General features: G+C 41.3%; 1 protein-coding gene across 2 annotated transcripts in view; it reads left to right on the top strand.

Moving 5' to 3' along the window:
* The window catches only part of CNTNAP5 (contactin associated protein family member 5), a 970,694-nt gene that overhangs the window by 828,974 nt on the left and 115,152 nt on the right, over positions 1-26,568 (top strand). For both annotated transcript variants that reach the window (XM_065927810.1, XM_065927809.1), the window contains exons 18-19: positions 9,119-9,358; positions 15,656-15,880. In XM_065927810.1, the coding sequence (XP_065783882.1) occupies positions 9,119-9,358; positions 15,656-15,880 (465 nt within the window). The remainder of the gene's footprint in view (positions 1-9,118; positions 9,359-15,655; positions 15,881-26,568) is intronic.

The raw sequence follows: 26,568 nt of genomic DNA, 5'->3' as shown, positions 1-26,568 counted from the left end.
CCCAAGAAAAAGAAATGAAACAAGGCAAATGGTTGTCTGAGAAGCCTGATACATAGCTGAGAAAAGAAGAGAAGTAAAAGCAAAGGAGAAAGGAGGAAAAACACCCAACCAGATGCGGAGTTCCAAAGAGTAGCAGATAAGAAAGCCTTCCTCAGTGATCAATGCAAAGAAATAGAGAAGAGTAATAGATGAGAAAGACTAGATCTCGCCAAGAAAATTAGATACTAAGGGAACATATCATGCAAAGACGGGCACAAAAAAGGATAGAAACAGGAAGGAGCTAACAGACATAGATTACACAGCGGAAGTGAGAAATAGGTTCAAGGGACTAGATCTGATAGACAGAGAGCCTGAAGAACTATGGACGGAGGTTCTTGTCACTGTACAGGAGACAGGGATCAAGCCCATCCCCAAAAAGAGAAACGCAAAAGAGCAAAATGGCTGTCTGAGGAAGCCTTACAAATAGCTGTGAAAAGAAGAGAAATGAAGAGTAAAGGAGAAATGGAAAGATATACCCATTTGAATGCAGAGTTCAAAGGAATAGCAAGGACAGATAAAGCCTTCTTCAGTGATCAATGCAAAGAAATAGAGGAAAACAATAGAATGGGAAAGACTAGAGATCTCTTCAAGAAAATTAGAGATATCAAGGGAACATTTCATGCAAAAATGGACTCAATATAGGATAGAAATGGTATGGACCTAACAGAAGCAGTAGATATTAAGAAGTGGCAAGAATACACAGAAGAACTGTACAAAAAAGATCTTCACGGCCCAGATAATCACAATGGTGCGATCACTCACCTAGAGCCAGACATCCTGGAATGCGAAGTCAGGTGGGCCTTAGGAAGCACCACTATGAACAAAGCTAGTGGAGGTGATGGAATCCCAGTTGAGCTATTTCAAATCCTGAAAGATGATGCTGTGAAAGTGCTACACTCAGTATGCCAGCAAATTTGGAAAACTCAGCAGTGGCCAAACGACTGGAAAATATCATCTTCATTCCACTTCCAAAGAAGGGCAATGCCAAAGAATGCTCAAACTGCCCTGTGATTGCATTCATTTCACATGCTAGAATGGTCCATACGGTTTGCACTCATATCACATGCTAGAAAGTTTATGCTCAAAGTCCTTCAAGGTACTCTTCAGCAGTATGTGAACCAAGAACTCCCAGATGTTCAAGCTTTATTTAGCAAAGGCAGAGGAACCAGAGATCAAACTGCTGGCATCCACTGAATGGGAGAAAAAGCAAGAGAATTTCAGAGAAATACTTACTTCTGCTTCATTGTCTATGCTAAAGCCTTTAACTATGTGAATCACAAGACTGTGGAATATTCTTAACAAGATGGGAATACCAGTCTACAGTACCTGCATCATGAGAAACCAGTGTGCAGGTCTAGAAGCAACAGTTAGAACCAGACGTGGAACAATGGATTGGTCCAAATTGGGAAAGGGGTCGATCAAGAGTGTACTTTGTCACCCTGGTTTCTTACTTCTAATCACAGTACATCATGTGAGGTGCCTGGTTGTTTGCATCACAAGTTAGAGTCATGGTTGCCAGGAGAAATACCAGATAACCTCACCTATGCAGGTGATATTGCCCTTATGGCAGAAAGTGAGGAGGAGCTAAAGAGCCTCTTGATGAAGGTGAAAGAGGAGACTGAAAAAGTTACCTTAAAGCTCAGCATTCAAAAAATAAGATCATGGCATTCAGACTCATCATTTCATGGCAGTAGATGGGGAAGAAATGCAAACAGTGACAGATTTTATTTTCTCGGGCTCCACAATCACTGCGGACAGTGACTGCAGCCATGAAATTAAAAGGCGCTTGCTTCTCTCGGAAGGAAAGCTGTGGCAAACCTGTGCTGCGTGCTCAGTCCCTTCAGTCTTGTCTGACTTTTTGCTGCCTATGGACTGTAGCCCGCCAGGCTCCTCTGTCCACGAGATTCTCCAGGTAAGAATACTGCAGTGGGCTGCCATGCCCTTCTCCAGGGGATCTTCCCAACACAGGAATCACATAGACAGTATGTTAAAAAGCAGAGACATCAGTTTGTCTACAAAGGTCCCATATAGTCAAAGCTATGATTTTTCCACTAGTCATGGACCATAAAGAGAGATGGACCATAAAGAAGGCTGAGTGTCAAAGAATTGATGCTTTCAAACTGTGATGCTGGAGAAGACTCTTGAGAGTCCTATGGAGTGCAAGGAGATCCAACCAGTCCATCCTAAAGGAAATCACTCCTGAATATTCATTGGAACGACTGATGCTGAAATGAAGCTCCAGTACTTTGGCCCCTAATGCCAAAAGTTGACTCCTAGGAAAATACCCTGATGCTGGGAAAGATTGAAGGCAGGAGGAGAAAGGGACAACAGAGAACGAGATGGTTGGATTGAATTACCAATTCTACGGACATGTGTTTGAACAAACTCTGGGAGGTAGTGAAGGACAGGGAAGCCTGGTGCACTTCAGTTCATGAAGTCACAAAGAGTCAGACATGACTGAGCAACTGAAAAACAACAGCAACAAAATCCCCATTTTACTTTGTAGACATCGAGTTAGCACCACCTGCCTTATTTCATAGTGTGTGTTTATTGATTCCTAAGCAAGCAATCTCTGCATCTAGCAAAGGGTAAGCAGACACATGCCTTATCCTTAAGGAAATGAGATTTTGGAATTAAAACCTCCACTAGGATTTCCTTCTGGTACCCAAATTCTGCCAGTTGAAGGGGCAGGCACAAAACAAGGAGCCACTGATGGTTAGCACCTTTGTTTTGTTTTAACAAGTCCATGCTAAACCTGCTGCTACTGTAGAATTTGAAATCTGCGTAGTAATGCATCTGCACTTCACTCAACTCTTGACTTTAGGCAAAGTAATTTGTATAGATAACAGCTGCTCCAAGTTCAAGGAGAGAGAAAGTGTGAGAGGGAGAGCGTGACACTGCGTATTTTTTTGAAACAGGACCCTGACCTGGCACATTCAGTGTTGTTCCAGAGAAAAGGTCCTCAGCAAAGGAGTTTTGTTTGAATGTGTGTGACCCAGACTGCAGGCGCACACGGGAGAAACAGAGGCTCCTGTTCAGGGAGCCCACGAGGAGTTTAGATGTTTCTCTGGAAGCAACGAGCACTTGTTGAGCTGACACAGGGCGATTCTCTAAGACAGATTTAGAATGATGGTGGCAACCTTTTTCAGAGTTGGTTCATACTCGGTCCAAGGAAACATCATCATAATGAAGACACTTGATACCAAGGGCCAACAGAAGAGATTCATGTAAAATTGCTTCTACGTAGGCTGGTGAACTAAAAGTTTAGACTGTCGAGAAGATTGATATGGGAGAGAGAATAAACGCACATGTGTGTATTACTTGGTGGGAGAATCCACGGAAAGATGAGAAGAAGAAAGTGGAAGCAGCGCTTAGTTGTAGTACTGACCCAAATTGTTACCAAAAGTGGGGTCTGGCTGCTCACTGCTTGAAAGTCAGTACTGGAGAGGAAAGTTGGTAGAAAGGAAAGTTTTCTTTATTTTGGAGGTTGCCAACTTGGGAAGAGGGCAGACTCCTGTCCAAAGTGACAATCAGTGCTCAGCAACTTTTAATGGGGAGGTTCTGCACGTGTAGACAGAGGGAGAGGGCTACATGCCAGGCAGCAGTCAGTTCTGACGGTCACTTGAAAGTGGGCGCTTAGTGGCCTGACTAGCATCATCTTGATTGTTCTGAGTACAGTTACCTTCAGTTCTGGGAGGATCTGTTCCCATTTCTCTGGGATCAGTTCTCCAAGTTGTGATAACTTATGCAGTGGCTACAGTCTGCTCATCATGCAATAAACTCCCAGCTGCTGGGGGTTTCAGTGTATATAAGGCAGCGCGTGGGAGCTGGCTCAGAGTGCCACCGTATACCTTGAGAAGGGACTGAAGGTCCCTGGCTTTGTTCAGTGGCTAAACTATCATTTTGTCCTGTTTGACTGCTTTCCTTTCTTTCTGCATCTTCTCACTTCTCTGATTAAATTTATTCTGTAACTAAAGTTTTTCTACAAAGGCAGGCAGAGGACATGGGGCGGGGGAGGAAGGGCCATAGATCCCCACTCCACTTCAAAATAGTCTGATCAAATAGCTCATTTTAGCATTTTTAGGGCTTTGAAGGTATCCGGGCATTGAAGGTCAAGAGATCCCAGTCTGACTTCTGGTTCTGGAATTGATTCTTGACTTTGGCCAAAGCAACTTCTCTGTCACTCAGTTTCCTCAACTCTGTAATGTGAATAATACAAAGAATGTCTTCTTTCCCAGTGAATATTAAATGAGTTAATTTTACAGTTTCTAGCATACAGTATTTTTTTTTTTTTTTAGAATTAGAAGCATTGTTCTGATTCTTAAACACTTTGCTTAAACTAGATTAAGTGCAAGCCTCAGAAACATAATTCTCAGCTACTTTAAGAATAACTTCTTTTTATCGCTATGTTTCTATGTTGTTCTTCTCCCAACTTTATAGTAAACTCTAGGCAAGAAGCAGATACATAAGATAAAATTATATGAGAGCAACAGTTGAAAATTCAAACACCTTCAAGGGCCAGAAAGGCAGTCTGAAAGAATGCAAATCGTCCAGGTAGGGAATGGGGCCAGGTGGACATTCCTTATCCTGTCATAAAGGAACTGATCCCAGGGCAGCTGAGCTTTGTCAAGCAGGGAAGTAGCTCTTTCGTTAACAGGTCTTCAGATTTTTCAATAGAAAACTTACTAGAAATTTTTTAATTGTTCATGTTTATTTGTTTCTTTACTCTGGGCCAAGCCCAGTGCCAAAATAAGGGTGTGGTCCTTTTTAAGTTGAAGTTTAGTTGATTTACAAAGCTGTGTTAGTTCCGGGTGTCCAGCAGTGATCAGTTATACACATGCATGTTTTTCAGAGCCTCTTCTGTTATAGGTCATTGCAAAGCATCGCGTGTACTTCCCTGAGCTATACAGCAGGCCCTTGCTGGTTATCTGTTGTATATAGTCGTGTGTATGTATCCGTAGGGTCACCAAGAGTGGGCATGACTGAAGCGGCTGAGCAAACACCCGCAGAAACTTAAGCAAGCATTTACTGGGCTCCTGCCGTAGCAGGAGAGAGTGAGAACAAGTGATACGTCCCCTTGCCCACTTCCTGAGTAGGGAGCTAGCTGGTTTCCTATATGGGGTGAGGGGAGGGGCAGGTCCGGGAGTCAGGCCAGAGGGATGGCTTAGGTGGAATCAGTCCTGAGCATTCACTGGAAGGACTGAGGCTGAAGTTGAAGCTCCAGTACTTTGACTTCTTGATGCCAAGAGATGACTCATAGGAAAAGCCCTTGATTCTGGGAAATACTGAGGGCAAGAGGAGAAGGGGCTGACAAAGGATGAGATGGTTGGATGCATCACTGACTCAATGGACTTGAATTTGAGCAAACTCTGGGAGACAGTGAAGGACAGGGAAGCCTGGCGTGCTGCAATCCATGGGGTCGCAAAGAATCAGACACAGTGGAGTGACTGAACTGAATAGATGGTGTTGTGTGCAGGGTGCATGCACAGTACCCTGTTCTGGTTCTTCAGAAGTGGCAGTGGGTTGTTTTGGTTTTGTTGTATCTTGTTGTCGAAAAATTTGGAGTGGGAAATGGCAACCCATTTCATTATTCTTGCCTGGAGAATCCCATGGACAGAGAAGCTCGCTGGGCTATAGTGCATGGGGTCACAAATAGACCCAACCGAGCAACTGAGCACATAGCCACATCCATCATTTGCCCCAGTTGTGAACACACACACTTATTTCCAGTCCCTTGTCGTTTCTTTGTATTTTGTTGCTTGAGGAGACATTTCTCCAGGTGCAGGCACTGCAGCAAATGATCATCCCAGGTCCCGGCTTTTCTCAGTCTGAGGAATTAAAGCGAGGGTGAGACGGATTCAAGACTGTGGCTCTTAGTGTGGAGAGATGCTGATGGATCCAAAGATAATTAAGGGTGCAGATGAATAGGACAGAACTGAGGGAGACGGACTGTGAGTGAGAAAGGGGAGTGGAGATTGTGGCAGCATTTTCTGTACAGTATTCAAGTTTCAGGGAAGATTCACACCTCCACCAACACAATGCAAAACAGGAGACCTTGTCAGAAAAGGGAGCGTGCTTACCACCTGATTGGGCATGACTGTGTGGTTGGGGAGCATCTTTCTCGAAGCACTCTATTCCTAATCTACAATATTACCTCTCCACAAGAAAAAGGAGCCTAACCTCTAGTTTTTCTCCCTCTTAAAGAATAAAAAGCAGCCAGGCGAAAATGGAAATTGAATTCATTGCACAATTTGGTTCCTATTCATTGTGTCATTGTGTTTTACTAGCATGTGCAATCGAAGTGACCCCCTTATTTGGGGTCATTCTCACCACCTTTTATATGTCTCAAACACCAAGGAATGTATTTCTGCTAGAAACACCACCCTAGTCACTTCTTCATTTGTAAACGTGTTGACTAAGTCACACACAAGCAAATGTGTAATAGATCCTGCATTCTCCACCTCTGCTTAGAAGAAAAATGCCACTAACAAGATATATGAAGAGTTATACAAATCCGCCACAGGGAGTGACTACAAAATAAGGGGAAAAATAAAACAAAACATTTGCCTACATAAATTTTCCTCTCTTTATTCTACACCATCTCTAAGAAAGAAATAATGAACCTTTCTTCATGATCTGCTTGTGTTTATAATTGATTTATCTTGTGGTTAAAAGGAGATTTACTCCCTAAAATTGAGACAGACAGGAGAAAGCAGTTTGGGTTTGACCTTCTGGCCTGCTTGAGTATCACTTATCAGAACTGGAAACAGTGGAGTTCTATCACTCCTTCAGAATAAAACACTAGATTAATTCTTTAGAAACATTTTTGTCTCAATCTTGCAGAAGCAGCCAGTGGATACTGTACATATATTTATGGATCTGATAACCTGATGTGATTCAGAGATGGCAGAATTCTCCTCACTTCCAACTCTTTTGCTTTTTGAAAATCTTTTTTATGTGTTTATTTTTGTTTGTTTGTATAGCTGCACCAGGTCTTAGCTGCAGCGTGTGGAATCTAGTTCCCTGACCTGGGATTGAACCCTATATCCCTGATTGGGAGCTGGGGGTCTCAGCCCCTGAACCACCAGAGAAGCCCCTCAACCCTATTGCTAATTAACATCTTGTCCACCCTGCCAGGCTGGCAGATTTTTTTTTTCACATTATATGTTCATTTATCTAACTTACAGCTTTGCTTCTTATTTATCGTGATATTCCTGGTCAGAGATAACATATTTAGAATTCACATTTGTAGCCACTTTGATATGAATATATTTTTATCGGGTCATTTGCTGGACCAGGATTTAATAAAATTATAGCATGGATGACTACAAATAAATGAGGCTCAGAAAGGAGAGATGATTTATACAATAAACAAATACCACCTCATTACTGCCACTGTTTTCCAACTTACCTTTTCTCCATTAGGACACTCTGTAGGCCTTGCAGACTTTAATGTGTCCTCCATTTTTCCACTTCTATGGGCTTTAGGCCAAAGCATTGAATTTGAAATAGAATTTGTGTTTTGTAAGGACAGGCTGACTCTGTATCTTCTCTGAACTCTCCCAGAATTCCCAATACCAGATCAATATCTACTGATGAAATTTGGCTTAATTCTTGGCTTATTGTCTCTCTGCACACATTTTTCTAATATCCTCTGGTTTAGGTTGGTAGAATTCTAGGTTTCCAACAGTGACTAAACAGTCTGTCACTTTGAATCTCCTCTGTTCCTGATTAATTTGCAAAAAGCGTTGCAACTCTTTCTGAAGCTTTCAAGATGTACCCTCAGGAGACAGTTGGGTCGCAATTCTTTTCTGCATTCCAGAAGAAGAAATTTATTTTCCAAATGATGATTTGGGGGTAATCACTGGGAGATATATATACACATACATGCATGCACACACACACAGGCTACTAGTTCTAATCATTGTGAGACTCAGGAGAAAAGAACAATGATTAAGGATGAAGCATATTCCATAATCTTAACTAAGCCTTGTAAATAAACACATGAAATAGACTGATTCTAATTTTAGAGATGAAGGAGCTGAGGCTTGGGGGATTCAGTCATTATGTGGTCATTATGGTCATCAGGTCTAATGGCTATTGGCATGGAGTTTGACGCCATGTCTGTCTGGTCCTAACATCCATCTCTTTATAGTGTTTGACACAGTGCTGCATAAGCTTTACAAAGCGAAAGTTGCTCAGTTGTGTCTGACTCTGTGACCCCATGGACTGTAGCCTACCAGGCTCTTCTATCCATGGAATTCTCCAAGCAAGAATATGGAGTGGCAGCCATGCCCTCCTCCAGGGGATCTTCCTCCCCTAGAGACCAGAGCCAGGTCTCCTGCACTGCAGGCAGATTCTTTACCCTTTGAGCCACCGGGAAAGCCCGAGTTTTACAAAGTTCGTTGCCTCTTCTAACTCAGTGCACCAAACAGCTTGCTTCCAACATTGCCGGAGGGGCCGCCCCACTCTGTGCATTCACCTCAGATAAGTGTCTGCGGTATGCAGAGTGGGGCTTCCCTGGGGCTCAGCTGGTAAAGAATCCTCCTGCAATGCAGGAGACCTGGGTTCGATCCCTGGGTTGGGAAGATCCCCTGGAGAAGGGAAAGGCTTCCCACGCCAGTATTTTGGCCAGGTGAATTCCATGGACTATATAGTCCATGGGGTCACAAAGAGCCAGACACAAGTGAGTAACTTTCACATCACTTTAGAGGAAGAATACATTTTATTTCACTTGCAAGGAGCCCAGTCATCTGAAGTTTCTATGTTAAACATGTCAAGTGGAAGATTCCACATGAACCATAATTTTTTATTGTATTTATTTATTTATTTATTGAGTGGGAGAGTACTTTTTCCAGCCTGGAAACACATGCCCTTTTCCCCAGGTTCTTTGAATTCCTAATTCTCACTGGAAACTTTAGTTATTTATTTTTTTTTCCCACTGGAAACTTTAATAGAAAAGTCCAGTACATCATGCCAACAGATTACTAATTAACTATTATCAGTTTTGGGATATTAAACCTCAAAAATGTCAGCACTGTACCTTATATTTTTTCTCCTTTTATTTTTCACCACTCAGGGGGAACATCATCAAGACAGAAAGGCTTCCTAGGATGCATACGCTCCTTACACTTGAATGGGCAAAAGCTGGACCTGGAGGAGAGGGCGAAGGGCACGTCTGGAGTGCGGCCGGGATGCCCGGGTCATTGCAGCAGTTACGGTAGCACCTGCCTCAATGGGGGCAAGTGTGTGGAGAAGCCCAGTGGGTACTTCTGCGACTGCACCAGCTCACCATATGAAGGACCCTTTTGCAAAAAAGGTACAGCAGAAATCTATGTTTTCCCCACAGGTTGTGTTTTACTGCCTACGGACTGTGGTCATGTCACAGGAAACTCATGCCCTTAGGGAGTCCTCGAACATTCATTTACTCTCCGTCAGTTTCCCTCTCTGCAGACTCTCTGGATCGCTTCTCAACATAATTACATATACACATCCTTCATGTGTGTGGTGGAGAAGGGAATGGCAACCCACTCCAGTATTCTTGCCTAGAGAATCCGTGGACACAGGAGCCTGGTGGGCTACAGTCCATGGGGTCACCCAGAGTCAGACACGGCTGAAGCGACTTAGCATGCATGCATTGGAGAAAGAAATGGCAGCTCACTCCAGTGTTCTTGCCAGGGACGGGGAGCCTGGTGGGCTGCCGTCTGTGGGGTCGCACAGAGTCGGACACGACTGAGCGACTCAGCAGCAGCAGCAGCACGTGTGTGGACATGGGCAGTACCGTTGAATAGGATATAGATAGTAACAGGAAAGCACGCTGGATGTGGCCTAGAGCCAGCTGAGCCCTGGAGAGGTGGACTGTCACGTCTGTTGTGCTAACTTTCCTAACTCCAGTTTCTTCATCCACAAATGTGATCAAATAGTCATAGACTCTAGCCCTGGGAAGCTTTAGAGGCCTTGAGGCCATCCTGAGTCATTTTCCAATAGAGAGAGTAGAGGTAAGTTAGTAAAACCCATATCATGTGTTTAAAAAAGTAAAATCTCTCAGCTCTGCAGGTGACGTGAGTGGGGTCTGAGGCTTTAAAAGCCTTGCCCAAGATTCACATTTAACTCCGAGGGGCCCGAGAATGGGGCACAGGCGTCAAAACCCCCGCCCTAGTGCCTAAATTAATTTCATTGACAAAAGCTAATCATGTTGGATACACACACTTGAAGAAGGAATGATGCTTATGGCGTAAATTCTCTAGAGAAATTAAAACTGACTACAAACTATAAAAATTCACAATTCACTTGACTCATGCATCCCACCTGGGCTGGTGGTCTGTTTCACCATAGATAATATACATGCTGTTCTTTCAAAACATCCCACCCTCACGTTCTCCCCCAGAGTTCAAAAGCATGAGTCAAGTGCTCGGGCCTGGTGCACTGGGAGGACCCTGAGGAGTCGGGTGGAGAGGGAGGTGGGAGGGGGGATCAGGATGGGGAATACGTGTAACTCTATGGCTGATTCATGTCAATGTATGACAAAACCCACTGAAATGTTGTGAAGTGATTGGCCTCCAACTAATAAAATAATATTAAAAAAAAAAATTCACAATTCAGTATCAATACCTAGTGTTTTTCAACTAGAAGGACAGACGATTTGGTCTACTATCAATCTTTGCAGAATCTTCTAAAGTTTCTTCTATTGATGGAAAATAAAGATTGTTGGACAAAGAATGTAAACATTAGTTCAAGAGTAGCATTTAAACTATTAAAATAAAATGTTTTAATCACTTTGAAACACCATTTACATACAAACAATGATAGGAATTACAAATATTCTTGTTGGTTCATGAAAACACATCTTTCAAGCACCACTAACAAACAATGTTTTATTTCATTCAACTTACTCTTAGAATTTAAAAATAATAGGGAAAAAACAACAACAAGAACAACACTCAATGTTCTCTTAAAGACTGTAATTTAAGCTCTTCATTCATTGATGCTGGCCTCCTCCCAGTTAGTTTGAATCATTTGCTTGTTGTTGCTGGAAAGCATTGTGCTCCTTGGGAGAAAATTACCGGTACAAATTTTAGGGCCAGCAGAGTGGCAGGCCTACATGGAAGATTGAACTAAAGCAGGTCCTGTGTTGGTAGGCTGTTCATGTGAGCTCCTGGGTTTTAACATTGGTGGAAGTCTCTGGAATAATTTCCCCTGAAATTTGTAATGCCACCCTTAGACTGGCTCTAAAGGCTAGAAGAAGCAAATGCAGAATAAACACTTTCAAGCCCAAGTCCCTAAAACCTGCTAGCATTATTTTACAAGATCTATAACCAAGTGTTTGTTTGGGAAAAAATAAAATATGAAGAAAAATTATAGAACTCTATGCATTTCTCCAGAGACATTTTTCAAACATTTCATAGATCATCTCACTCTAAATTTAGCCTAATTTCCCATTGGCTCCTTTCTCTGAAAAAACTCCTATTCATTATCTTCTGTCCATGCCATTGCATCTTTGACTGTATTTCTTGAAATATCTGCTCTGCTTTCTCCCCACGTTTCAGTGTGATCTATAAGAAAAATGGACAAATATGTACTTAGCCTTTTCAGCTTGCTTCATATTTCACTGTTTGTGAACTTTCTCCCCATCTCATAAATCTAAGAAAATAATTCCCTTTATATTCTGCAGTTGCAAAGTATGTAAGATGAACCTCTTAACCACATCTTTGAGCCATGTCTGTTGACTCTGGGAAATGTGACTTTGGACTGAAATGGGAACCCTTAGCTCCAAGACGGTCCTAGACAAGGCTGTTCTCTATTGGAGGAGGTTTCTGTGCTAGCCTTCCATGTATATTTTAGGGTATGCAAATCTTGTAAATATCCAGTGTGGAATTAGGGACATTTGTCCATGACCGGTCTACAACCACCATCATTGACCCACTTGATGTTTCTGGTCTGGATAGAAACAAGTCATAATCACACACGAGCCAGTACTTACGGGCTGCGGCGTTCATTCCTCATACCCAAGGTCTGAAGGAAGAAGTAATACTGCGTTTAACACGTGAGAACTCGCAGTCATATTGGTTTAGTGATTTACACTTTTTGACCCTAATTTCATCCTGAACAAGAATGTGGTAAGAGGATTCAAATATGTAAGGTTTTTCTTTTATTGTTTTATTTATGTATTTCTCTTTTTCTTAATTATTGAGTTTTAATTTACATACCCAAAATTTACGTTTCTAAAATGTGCAATTCAGCTTTTTTTTTTTACTATATTTACAAAGTTACACAACCTTTGGCACTCCATAATATATTAATAAAATGGAATAGACAGAATTTCTCAGCTACACTAAAGGCAAAGAAAAGAACTACAAGAAAATTGGATTTTCTTTTTGGTAGTTGTTTTTGAATGATTAGATTGGTTTTTATTTTTCTAGATTTCTGAGTATATTTTCAAATAGAATTCCAAATATATTATCTAATGTTTTTAGTAGGCATTCCTATATAATTCAGTTTTAATGATTGCAGTATATTCCATCTGGTGGAATTGCTTCTGTGTATTTAACCCATTCTATCACTGGAGCATTTTAGTGAAGCGATAGTAGGACTCTGGTAGCAGACCTGCCTGTGTTCAGATTCTGGCTCATCTACAGTCTACACTGTGTGATGCTGGTTGTATAATTCAACCTCATGATTCCATGGTTTTGTCACCTGTAATATGTGAAAAACTTAGAAATTCTACGTGAAAGTCTGTCATTGAAATTTAACAAGCACTTCACATAGCAATTGAGATCATGCCTGGCATATAAAGTGTCAGTAAATTGCCTGTATCATTATTTGGGAATTTTAGATTACCCCAAATTTTGTACATAAATAATGCTATGATGAGCATATGTATTGATTATTCCCTTATTAATGGAATTTCAGTGAAAAATAGTATATATATATATATTTAGTAATTTAGCAATTGTCAAAACTTAATGAAAAAATGATATGATATTTACCTTCCTGCCAACTTATATTATTTTTTTTTACTTGTTATTGCAGAAGAATTAAATTATGTACTGCAATAGAGAGAAAGGTTTCAGAACTTCCATGCATCCCTCACTTAGCTTCAACTGTGATTAACTCATGATCATTTTTATTTCATCTATAGGCTATCATCCCTCCTCCTCTTTTATTATAGTGAAGCAAATTCCAGGTATCATATAAGTTCTTCTGTAAATATTATAAGATGTATTGTTAAAAGAGAAGAACTCATAAAAACATGTATCCACAAGACTGGTATTAATAAGAAAAATTTCATGATTTTTGAATAGTGTGAAATATCCACTCAGCATTCAAATTTTCATTTCTTTCCTTTATTTTCAGTTTGTTTGAAGTTTTTCTAAATCAAGTACAGCCTGACTGAGTCTACAGAGCTGCTAGCCTACTCATTGAGGCCTCATCTTTATACTTACTCTAATTCTACATCTCCTTCTGTTATTAAGACCGGTTGTTTACTGAGTTCCTGCTGTGTGCCGATCCTTTCCATCCTTTCTCCCGACCCTTCTCCTCACCACGAGACTGAATTCACTCCTGTCTGTGTTGGCCGGAGCTTGATAGAGTCACTAGAGAGAGCAGAAGGTCGCAGCAGGGTCCAGGTCGGGTTAATCTGCTCTGAGGCTGCCAGGGCACATCGCCTTGTCTCCCGCGCCCCCTCTGAGGTCCTCACACACTTTCAGGCCAGTCATTACCCAGCTCCTCTTCCAGGTCTTCTCGGGCTGCTCCTGACCTCAGAAGCACCCCCTCTGGGATTCACCGTCCTTGTCATTCACACGTCACATCCAAGGCCACCAGTCTTACTTCTTTCTCTTGTGTCCTGTCTTCTCAAAATCTAATCAGCACGGTTCTTTCAATGAGGTCGGTGCTGAAAGGATGCTGCTAATGTTGGTTGTTGTGATCCTAGAGTTTTATGATGGTTATTAATAATAATCGCCTTCAAGTGAAGATTTTTCTGCCATTTAGCCCAATGGTTTCAGATGTTCAGATTAATCAGAGGGCTTAAATATGATCAGAGAGCTCAAATTCTTAGATTAGAAAAGAAAAGAAAGAGAGAATAAATCAAATTCATGTGTTTTGCTGAATTTAAATTAAAATTCACAATGTCTAAGTAATAAAAATAGTTATAACTGAGGCTAGGGGAGGAGGAAAGACAGAAATTTGATAAGACAACTCTAGTTTTAAAAGTGTTTTTCATTTTAATTTACTGTCCTAAGTATAAAGAAAACTATAATATGAATGTGCATTTAATATACTTAGTATTTAATATACAAAATGATCTGAATTATATTATATTTGAACACACACACAAACATCCCATAAAAGCCATTACTCTTTTAACTAGGAGATAGTAGCTCAAAATGCAGGCCACATGTCCCTGAAAAGATTCACTTTATGAAAAGAGCTTGAAAACAAAGAAGAAGAAACATGCTTGAGTGAAGCTGATGACCAGCTAGAATCCTCCCAGTTACCAGTTTCTGTGTATATCTCTGTAATGAGGAATACTGATGCTGTTCTAATCTGCATGAGAAATACAAAACACTTTCTCTTGAACTTTTAGTGAAAAAGGAACTGGTATTCCCAACCTGCTAAGCAATATGCATAAATATGCCACTTTAATTTTCTTTTGACACCATTACAAACTATTATAGAAGCTTCACAAAAGTAGAACAAATCTGCAATGGAATTAGGACACAAAAGCCAGGTTGATTATGTTTTAGGTGTCACCGATTCAATCAGAGAATTTCATGGGGATAGTCAACCTATCATTCAGGAAAAAGAGAAATTTATCATGTTATATAGATGTAGATTTGCATGTTCTTCTTTAACCAAAAAAGACCTATTACATATCAGGGAACTATGCTCAATATTTTGTAAAAACCTATAAGGGAAAAGAATTTGAAAAGAATAGATGCACATGTACGTATAACGGAATCACTGCCGTACACCTGAAACTAACACAATGTTATAACTCAACTGTCCTTCACTGAAATAAGTAAAATAAAATAATCGATCCAGGGGCTGGATACCTGTGCCTTTCCTACTGTTTCCACAGCCTTCCCCCCCTCCATTTCTGTTGGTCCTCACCCTTAATGCAATACCACAGAGAATTGCTTTCTCTCCCAGGATCCTACGCTCGGTAGTTTTGTGCCCACTCAACATCCTCCTGACCCACGAGAAAAACACAAAAATTGTAAGGATTTCAGTTTTGAAGGGAAGATAATCCCAAGGCAGTTTCTTTCTACTGTGCAGTAGGTAGGGACATCTCATCTTTGTTTCTAAAGAAATCAGCCTGGCACATGGTAGTTATTCTGCAAATATATGTGAAGCTGGACCTACATCTCACGATGCATCTGAGCTCTCTCTTGTAGCTGCGCAACCTTGTTCAAGGTGCTTAACCCCGACAAGCCTCATGTTTCTCCTTTGTAAATAGGAATGATGATTTCTGCCGGTTTAAAATTATCATAGGAAGTATAGTCTATAGTTCATGTAATCTTCACACAGTGACCGATGTGTAGAAACGAACAGTAAACAAGCAATGATGGGCCTCCTGAATGTGTCAATGTGTGCTTTCCTCTCTGATATTTTGCAGAGGTTTCTGCTGTTTTTGAGGCTGGCACTTCAGTGACTTACATGTTTCAAGAACCCTACCCGGTGACCAAGAATGTGAGCCTCTCTTCCTCAGCGATTTACGCGGATGCAGCCCTATCCAAAGAAAACATTGCATTGAGCTTTGTGACAGCCCAGGCACCCAGCCTCTTGCTGTATATCAATTCTTCTTCTCAGGACTTCCTGGCTGTCCTGCTCTGCAAGAATGGTGAGTTCCGATTGCATAAAGCCTGTGGAGTGTCATTCTGGACTGGAGGGCCGGTGCATGCCCTCCAGAACGCTGCATAAGTTCAGCTTTAATTTGGTCCCGCTGGGGAGCTTATTTCCAGATCTCCAGACCAAGCTTTGGTTGTACTTTCCCTAGTGAGTTTCATTGGTACTCAGGTCCCGTGTCAACTCACTGTTGAAGTTGCAAAGGCATTGATTTTAATTTACTTTAACTATGTAGCAGTCATTCTTTATTATTTATTCTGTGCTGGAATCCATTAAGAATAAAGGAGATCATCAGCATATCTGAATTTCAGAAGGACACGCATCACATATATCCTGTCATCTATGCTGCAGAATCCTTTACTGAGGGCTGTTAAAACAATTGGCAAAAATGCAGGCTATATTAATAGATGGTGATTGCCTCGGTCTTAAAGAGCAGTGGTATAAGTGAATCATAACCTTGTGGAGTGTGGGGCTGGGTGCCGGGAATCGGGTGTTGGAAAGAATGTGGCAAAATGAAATACACAAAGATTAGAAGAATAAAGGGATGAGAATCCAGTTCACACAAGGAATGTTGACGGACATCAACATTGAACATTTTGATGTCTGTTAGCAGAAGCCAGGTTCCCTCCTCGTATGACTCAATTCCACCCTGCAGTGATGAGAATCATTTATGCAGTCATGGCCAAGGACACTTTGAGATCACAATCCTAGAGAATGGTTAGCACAGTCCAAGAGGGCAGAGGTGGAGAACCATATATTGTGTTGTTCGCAAGGAACTCTTTCTTATGATCAAGACTGTCTTTCTTCTCTTGTAACCTGCAACATAGTGTGATGAGTTTGGGCTTTTGGAGCATCCATCACAGGGATGGACTCTGGGGTGGGGATGGTGGCAAACCAGAAGCCAGGGATATACTCTCTGCCCTCTTTAGACCTTAGATGGAAGCTCTAGAAATTTCTCTTCCTCTGTTTTCCTTGGATTTATTCTTCTATGTAACATCTTGCTTTCCAGCTTTTTATGACATAGAAAATTAAGAGTAACGTTCAGACCATGGGTTGAATCGGGCCTGATTTACAATAGTAGTAACAGCGGCTAACTCTAAAGGGCTCATTCATTCTAAAAGCAGCATGGAAGGGAAGAAAAAAGAGAGAAATAGGGATAACGAATGGTCAACCAAGTCTCTTAAAAGATTCTGCAAGAGAAAAGGAAAACATTACGTGTTATTAGACATCTTATTTGTTAGCAGATTTTATATGGTTAGGACCATTATAGCAACATGTCAGTTTTTTAATCTTGTCACTGTAATATCTTTGTAAGGTCAGTAAGGCTGGCTGAGGACACGGAGGCATGGATTATCTGATTAACCATGAGTTAGGCCAGCCAGCTAACTCATGACAACTGGGACCAGATGCCGGGTCTCTGGATAATCAATAATCTTTCCTCTAAACTAGATCATTCTCCTCTGATGTGATTGAATTATAGTCAGATGGTTACAGAGAACTGAGATGAAAGATTTCCTCCAAAGCATCTTTTGGTTATGGTTCTACAGGCACATTAGTACCTGCTCAGATACACTTTCTTATGGATACAGATAATGCATATCAAAAATAACTATATCAGATTACATATCTATTACTTTGTATACTCTATTATTTATATATATATATATATATATATATATATTATATATATAAACTGTACACCTTGGCACAATTCTAATTAATGTAAAAAGCACTTAAGCCTCACAATAATCCTGTGTGATTCGTGGTATTAATATAATCAGTATCTTAGGTTTGTAGAATCTAATGCATACAGTTGTTGTTATTTGTTGCTTAGTCACTAAGTCAAATCCAGCTCTCCTGTGACCCCCCAAACTGCAGCTCACCAGACGCCTCTGTCTGAGGGTTTATCACCGAACCAGCAGGGAAGCCCTAGCCCTGTAGACAGACCTTCAATAGCTTGCTTAAAACGCCACGGTGAGAAGAGCCGGGTTTCAGTCTTGGCTCCTAAAGTCGAGTAGGTAGTCTGAAGCCTAAGGGATAAATTTAAAATGTTACATATATGTATATATAAATTGCTTGAAAAGCAGCGCGTTTTAAATAAGCTAAACGGGAGACGTTCTTCTTTCCGACTGAATCGTGTGTGGTTCACGGTGTTGTGTGAGTCTCAGGTGTCCAGCACAGTGATTCAGTCGTATATGAAGCAGTTTTCTGTAATTCATTTGTTGGTCCCTCAGTCATGTCCGACTCTTTGAGACCCCATGGACTGTAGCCCATCAGGCTCCTCTAGCCACAGAAATCCCCAGGCAAGAATCCTGGAGTGGGCAGCCATTCCCTTCTCCAGGGGATCTTCCCGACTCGGAGATTGAACCTGGGTTGCCTGCACTGCAGGTGGATTCTTACTCTTTGAGGCACGAGCGAGGCCCAGTTATATATACATATCTATTATTTTCAGATTCTTTTCCCTTATAGGTTATTATACAATATTGAGTATAATTCCCTGTGCTATACAATATCTATTATATTCAGATTCTTTTACCTTATTGGTCATACTAACCCTGTGCTGTATAGTAAGTCCTTGTTGGTTGGAAGGCATTCATGAATTCTGTCTTAACCTCTATTTTCTTGTACTCTAAAGCCTCACTTCACTGAAAACTCTACCTACCTGAAACGCATTTACATGCTTGAAACCCTGGCTGAATGCTGGAAACAAGGAGATATGTATGCTGTGTTTGTTGGCTTAAGCTTAAATCTCAGGGCTGGTGTAAAAGTCTTACAGATCAGTCTAATATATAGGAAATGGATTTCCAAGCTGTGGTTAGTAATAGAGTGTTCTCCCTCCCCTCACTCAGTTTCAGAGAATTACTATTCCCTACCTCCACCTCCTCCCACCCCAAGGTTCTAGGAAACTCTTGTTGAAATAGGTAGTGCTGGAAGACTCAGTGATTCAGGATGCTAGACATTTCCTGCCATCGCTTTTTCCTGCAGAGAAACCACCAAGATGTGTGCTCATTCATTCGTCCCTTTTTCTAGCTGAGGCATAGCAGCTTTACAGTGTTGCACAACACAATGAATGGAATGCATGCAGGCATATACCCCTTTCCTGTGGGCCCTGCCTCTCACCCCACGTCCCAGCCCTCTGAGTCAGCAGGGACACGCAGCTGAGCTCCCTGGGCTACACGGCAGGGTTCCACTAGTTCTATCTTAGCGCTACTCGTTCAGTTCATCCCACCCTCCCTTCCACCCGTGTCCACCAGTCCATTCTCTGCATCTGAGTCTCTGCTCCTGCCCTACAGATAGGCTCATCTGTACCATTTTTCTACATTAAACGTGCATGTATTAATATATGATATTTGTTTTATTTTCCTGATATTTCACTCTGTGTGACAGACTCTAGGTCCATACACATCTACAAATTACCCAGTTCCATTTCTTTTTTATGTCTGGAGTAATAGTGTTTTGTTTATATGTTTCACATCTTCTTTATTCATTCATCTCTTGATGGACATTTAGGTTGCTTCCATGTCCTGGCTATTGTAAATAGTCGTTGCTGTGAATATAAGGGTGCATGTGTCTTTTGAATTATGGCTTAATCTAGGTATATGTCCAGGAGTGGGATTGCTGTGTCTCTGGGTCATTACTAGTCCCCCTGCCCAGGATCAGGACCTAGGAAGACTGACCAAAACAAGCAGGTCACAGGATACAGTGCTGTCTCAAACAAGAAAGAAGAGAGACTCAAACTCAGCCTTCAGCTTTTTCAAAGACAGTCTAGATAAAGGGACTTCAGTTGCCTGGATTTCTCAAGCAATCTAGCTGTAAGTTAGATTTTGCCTAACTTTAAGGATGAATTTACTAGAAATTCAGAGATTCTAACTGTAGAGTAATATGCCTGGTAAAGAATCCGTCTGCCAATGCAGGAGATGTGAGTTAGATCCCTGGGTCAGGAAGATCCCCCAAAGAAGGAAATGACAACCCACTTCAGTATTCTTGCCTGGAAAATCACATGTACAGAGGAGCTTGGTGGGCTGCAGTTCATGGGGTCACAAGAGTCGGACATGACTTAGCAAATAAACAGGAAAATACGTTGTGTGACAGTGAGTTTGTCATTGGAGGTCTTCAAAAAATAATTACATGATTTTTTAGAGAAACTATAATAAGAACTCTAGCAGTAGATGGCAGAGAAAAATAACCTCTTCATTTCTTGACAAGTTTTAAATTTTGCGATTCTCTTTTCCCCTTCTATGTAGTCTTACATTTATGTTTCTTTTTACTAGAGCTTCAGTCACAGACTTGGAAACGCTTCTATAAGGAGTTAAGAATTGGTGTTCTGTAAGTTGGGCTTCCCAGGTGGTGCGAGTGGTCGTGAACCCACCTGCCGCAGTGGTGTGCATCCGTCAGTCCCAAACTCCTAGTTTATCCCCACCCCATTTCCACTTTTTTTTTCCCATTTCCACTTTTGTAACCATAAGTTTGTTTTCTGAGTCTGTTTCCAGTTTGTAAATAAGTGCCTTTGTATTATTCATTTAGATTCCACTTATAAGTTAGCTATATCATATGATAGAATATCTATCTTTCTGTCTAACTTACGTCACTTAGTCACAGAGAACAATACCTGTCTCCTTCATGAAGCTGTTGTTAAGAAAGATGAATTACTGCGTAGAGATGTGCTCCTGCTATTAGAAAGTATATATAGTATTTGTACATGATTGTTATTACTGCAGCTTTGTAAATAGTAAGCCCACTAGCCAAGATTTTATTATTACCTTCATTTCTTCCACAGCAACATCAATAAAAAGAGATTTTTTTCTGGGAAAATAAGGATTCCTACAATGGGTTCCCAGTATGTTCATAGTATTAGGTCACTAATCTCATTGCTAGAGAAAGATATGGAGAATACTGAATTGTAGCAAATTAGAAATATTTCTAATACAACTTTGATGCATTTCAGTGGAAAATATGCCTCCAAAAATATTAATGGAAGTAAAGAATACTTACAGATTAAAAAAAAAAGAAAGATAGTCAATTTTGGGATACTAATTAGGAAAGCAAAGATAGTTAATTTGATAGTAAATTTGGCAGGAATGTAAAAGCTTTTTTGTTGGTATATAGTTGATTTACAACGTTGTGTAGTTTCAGGTGTACGGCAATGGAAAGGATTTTATAATAGGATTGATTCACCTTCTGAGGTGGAGGGAAATGCTTTCTGTTAGGCCAGCTTTCTTAACGTTTGATTTATGACAACTTTGGGAATCTAGTGGAAACTATGAGGAGAGGGTCACTCTTACAATGAGTCTTTCTTTGTTCTCAAGAGGAAGAAAATGCCCACAGCCAACATCATACAACGTGGCTTCAATTTTGGCACTCTGGGTTAAGAAGCCAGGGCCTGGAGACCAGTAGATGAGCTGTATAAATACTGAACAAAATCCCTGGCTTGCAAATGTATTTAATAAGGGCATCCAGGCCAGAGGAGACAGAACAATGCAATTCAAAGCCATGCTTGTAAATTTCTCCTTGGCAGGGTTTAATCTGGCAGCTTTAGAATTCTCTTTTGTCCTTTATCATTGTTCTTGAATTTTCTCCAATTAGAGACTTTCAGGTTAAGCTGTTGCTGTCTTTTCAAATGAAAACAGGTTCTTCCTAAAGGAAGAAAAGGATTTTAATTTCTGAGATGGCAGAACGGAGGCAGAAAGGGAGACATTTTGGGGTCAGATAGTCCTTAGGAAAGAGAAGGCGATTGTGCTTCCAGAACCTGGTGTTTGGGCCACAGGCAGCGGCAATGGAGGAGAGGGAGCGGCAGAAGGAGGAAGTTTAGAGAAGATGAGAATGTTCTGAAGAGACGTTTAACTTTCACAGCATTTTATTGAGTGATGGTTCTGCCTTCCTTCAGTACCAGGAAGTTCTCCTTCACACTTGTCATTTAATAAATATTCACAGAGCACCTTCCATGTGGCAGGCACTATTTCATGTGTAGGAGAGACAGAGGTAGACAAGATCTTGTCCTGCCCTTAACCAGCCTAGTCTAGTGACAAAGAAAAAAGCAAATAAAGGCAGCGATGTGTCATGTGTCATGGCTAGCATAGAGGCCTGTTCCAGGTAGAGTGAGCAAGTCTTCCTGGGAGGTGGGGTCAGAAAATCCTTCATGGAGGTAGTGACTCTTAAATTGGTCCCTGAAAGATGTCAGTGTTCTTTACGCAGACATTATACTTGTTAATAAAATAAGTTGTCTTGATTGTTCCTCATTTTCTCCTTTTTATTCCCAGTACTTATGAAATATTTTTTTAAACCAATAAATTCCCTTTTCTACTCTTTTATCATCTGTTCATCTTGATTCTTTGATGGCAGGTTTAAAAAAAAATAAATTTAAAATGTGTGATCATTAAAAGACCATCAATCTGGGGTGAAATCACTTCTGTACAAAATCCAAACAGGACTCCAGGTCACCTTCCCTCTGGCTCCTCAGCTGCCCTCCCACACCAAATGGTATATCTATCTGACTTTCCTTCAGCAGTTTCCTTTTTATCATTTTTTTTTTTTTTTTTTTACTATATGTCAATATATTCATAAGATGCACTGTCTGCATTTGTGATTGAATACAGCTTGGAGGGAATAGTGATGAACCCAGACACTTCACCTTTGGAACAGACTGACTCAAGGGAGATTGGGATGAAAAGGACTCCCGAGAGGGAGTGTCTTCAAAGTACAGTCCTCAACAGCTGTAGCCAGGGCCGCTATGGCTACTTTCTCAAGGAAGACTTTCAAAGTTTCATGCTGCCGCCATCACCCTGTCTCTGACACTGGCGTATGCTTGAGATTCCTCAGTCACAGGAATTCTGATAAACAGCTTGAGAAAAGCATGCATCTGAAGGCATGTCTCCTTGGCCTTACTAAACCCCGATCACTTTTATCTCTAGGCTTATATCAAGCAATGCTTTGCTGCTTGGAATTTAAAATTCCCAAGGCTTTTTATATCACCCAGACTTTGTTTGGGTTGGCACATTTGCTACTTTTCTGAGCTTTCCAGTCATTTCTTGCTTGGAGATCCCAGGTCCTGCTGGACCTCTATCCTCTACATCACAGTAATATGACTGTGACCTTGAGAAGTCACTTCCTCTAGAGGAAGGACAGTGATACAGGCAGGAGCAAATGGCGTCTCCAGTATCATTATTCAGTTAGTCCACCATACCGTGGGGTGGGCCTGAGAGGAGAAATGGAGATGTGACAAGTAAAACTGAATTTTGGTCGTGATTCTTAGGTCTCTAGTCTTTGTTGTAGGGGCTTAATGTTTTTGTGGTATCCTCAGAGGTCCTTGAGGATTATTAACACTCTGGACTGAATCTTGTCCCCATAAAAGGCATGTTAAAGACCTGACTCTACCGTGTCTGTATTTAGAATAATGAGATGATGAGGCTAAATGAGGTCCTAAGGGAGAACCCTGACCTGATAGGGTCAGTGCCAGGCCAGACCTTTCTTCTCTCTAGCTCTCTTTCTCTCTTCTTTCTCTTTCTCCCCGTCCCTATCTCTGTCTGTCTTTCTATCACTGCCATGTGGAATCACAGTGAGAAGGTGGTTGTCTGCAAACCATGAATAGACTTCTCACCAGAAACTGAATTGACTGGCTCCTAGGTTTTGTTGGCCTTCTGGACTGTGAGCAAATAAAATTTTGGGGTCATTCCGTCTACAATATTTTGTTATAGAAGCTCAATCAGTCTAAGATAAAGATCAAATGAGATGATGCAAGAGGATGAGCTGCATAGACAGTAAAATATGAAACACCATGTATTTTCTTACTCATGATTACAAAATAATATGAATTATCTGCATGCCTGGGTGAGCATGCATGTGAACTGTAGGCTTCAAGATAACTTGGATGCAATTTGAATACAAAGAGGACATAAACATTGTTCATTCGCTAGAGTCAGAGTACCTGATGAATCGGGCATTCCCCTGAGGAAGGAAAAAGATGAGACATGGGTGTCCACCCTTCACATAAACTGCTGTCACCAGGTGCAGATGAGATGGCATCTTTTAATGTACAAAGACATGACTTCAGGAAAAAAAAAAAAAACTTTGAGAACGACTTTCTCGAATGCCCTCTGAATGAGACCTTGGGAAACTTGTCTGATGTTTCTAAAAGAAAGAGAGAGGAAAAAACAAAACAAAACATAAGATAGAGGTATATGCATGGGATGGATGAAGAGAGTTCTTCATCCTGAAAGACGAGGCCCAGCAAGATGCAGCTGGGGAGACACGGCCAAGTGCCTACGAGACGCCCTCCCTCGCCTCCAGCCCCTCGGGCAGCAGAGTGGGCTGAAAACCTGTGCCGGCGTCTAGGAAATCAAAATGAGGGAATGGCAGCTGCTGACTCTGTGTGCCGAGCCGTTGAGAAAAGTGGTAATCAAAGGCTAACGTGGAAATAAGGTGAACAAAAACAACAAAATACAATTCAAACCACAAACATCTATTGAATACCTATTGGCAGCTGGGGCTGCCGTAACAAACTGTTGCAAACTGGGTGCCTCCGTCTACAGAAATGCATTTTCTTCCAGTTCTGGAGATGGAACATCTGAGACTAGAGTGCCAGCAGGGTCACGTCTGGTGGGAAGTCATCTGTTTGGTTGCAGGCACCACTCTCTCGCTGTAGGATCACACGGCCTTTCCTCAGTAAAAGAGAGCAGAGAGGGGTGGAGGGGCTCCACACTGTCTCCTCTGTAAAGGGCACTTTTCCTATTAGATCAAAGCTCAGCCCGTGTAATTTCATTTAACCACAGTTACTTCCTTAGAGGGTCCATCTCCAAATACAGCCACACTGAGGATTAGGGCTTCAACATATGAATTTGAGGGGAATACAAACTTTCAGTCCCTAATAACTATCATGAGCTGGACAAACTGTCCTTGTTGCTGAAAACTGAAAAAAAAAAAATTAATATGGTATAGCTGGCTTCTGGTTAGTTTCCACATACAATTGATTTTCTTAATGTTAACACCTGACAGAGTACCTAGCACATAGTTGGACTCAGTATTCATGGATGGAATTATGTATTTTGAATCTAGTAGGAGAAAGAGGGATGTACTCAGTAAGTGTTGGGTGGTAATCAAAGACTGCCATAGGCTCCATGAGGAGACTTTATAGGTTTACAGACATCACTTTGCCAACAATGGTCTGTATAGTCAAAGCTATGGTTTTTCTGTAGTCATGTACAGATGTGAGAGTTGGACCATAAAGAAGGCTGAGCACCAAAGAATTGATGCTTTTGAATTGTTGTGTTGGAGAAGACTTCGAGAGTCCCTTGGACAGCAAGGAGATCAAACTAGTCAATTCTAAGGAAAATCAACCCTGAATATTCATTGGAAGGACTAATGCTGAAGTTGAAGCTCCAACACTTTGGCCACCTGATGGCAAGAACCAGCTCACTGGAAAAGACCCTGATGCTAGGAAAGGTTGAGGGTGAGTGGAGAAGAGGGCAATAGAGGATGAAATGATTGGATGGCATCACCAACTCAGTGGACATGAGTTTGAGCAAACTCTGGGAGATGGTGAAAGACAAGGAAGCCTGGTGTGCGGCAGTCCGTGGGGTTGCACAGAGTTGGACATGACTTAGTGGCTGAACAACAACACATTGAAGAGAGGGCAGCTCCTCCCAGGACATCCAGAAAGCACCTTAGTGATTACGGGCATGGATATAAATGAAAATTCTATTAATGTCTTTTAAAATGTCTTTCCTGAGATCCTCCCCTGTCCCCTGCAATATACCTGTGAGTGGCAGCTTGTTTGAGCAGCCGGGCTCTGTGGAACTGGCTTGCTTTGATTATCCTTTTTGGAGGCTTCGTTAGTCTTCTCACTTTCACACTTTCCAAGTTTAAACCACTCTTCAGAAGTGTTCCAGGAATTGAGTAATTGTTTATTTCATCAGGGCTGGTTGCTTACAACTGTCATGAGTGCGTTTAGTGTGAGAATTGAGAGAAATATCATCTGCTTGTACGCTTCATTGCTAGTAAGAAGAGGAAAGGCCTGCCCTGAGTGCTTTGGTTTCTTCATCTGTAAATTTGGGATAATTGCAGTGGTCAAGGGTCTCACAGCAGTGCTCTTGAGGATTAATGAGATCCTGTTTGTAAAAGGTCTGAAGGAAATCGGATGAAAAATGTGGGATAAAGACAAAGAAGGGTTATTACTAAACAGACCAAAGAGCTGGCTGGTGACTGGGGCCCCTTGATTCTCTTTTTTAAAACCTAATGGAGAGGGTTGAGAAACTCTAATTAGAGGCTTATAGATTAAGAAAGTAGTTGAAGTCAGTGCGAAGAAAGCTTTTTTCAGATAAAAGACATGTTTTTATTCTCCTTTGACCACTTGACCTGTAAATACTTTTATCTCAAGATGTGGAACAAATTCAGCAGAAGGCCCAAGCCCAGGGCTCATTCAGTTTCTGTGCAGTTAATTACCTTTTGTGTAGCGAGTCAGTCTTGGATTATCATTATTGCTCTTAATTTAAAGTTATTGAAAATGTGTTCTCACTTTAATAAGTAGCTTGACCTCTTGATGCCTAGAAATGAGGGCTCTGGAAACTGGATCCCCTGTCCAGCACTGAAGTGGGGGGAATGGTGAACAAGTTTTAATTGTCAGAGTCCAGTTTAAATTCCCACCACAGTCCTCAAGAAACTTCCCTCAACCTCTCGACTAGAATACGGTTA

Source organism: Muntiacus reevesi, chromosome 3 (genome assembly GCF_963930625.1).
Source record: "Muntiacus reevesi chromosome 3, mMunRee1.1, whole genome shotgun sequence".
Lineage (NCBI taxonomy): Eukaryota > Metazoa > Chordata > Mammalia > Artiodactyla > Cervidae > Muntiacus > Muntiacus reevesi.
Note: the sequence above shows the minus strand (reverse complement) of the source record. Positions and strands in the feature narration are given on the sequence as shown.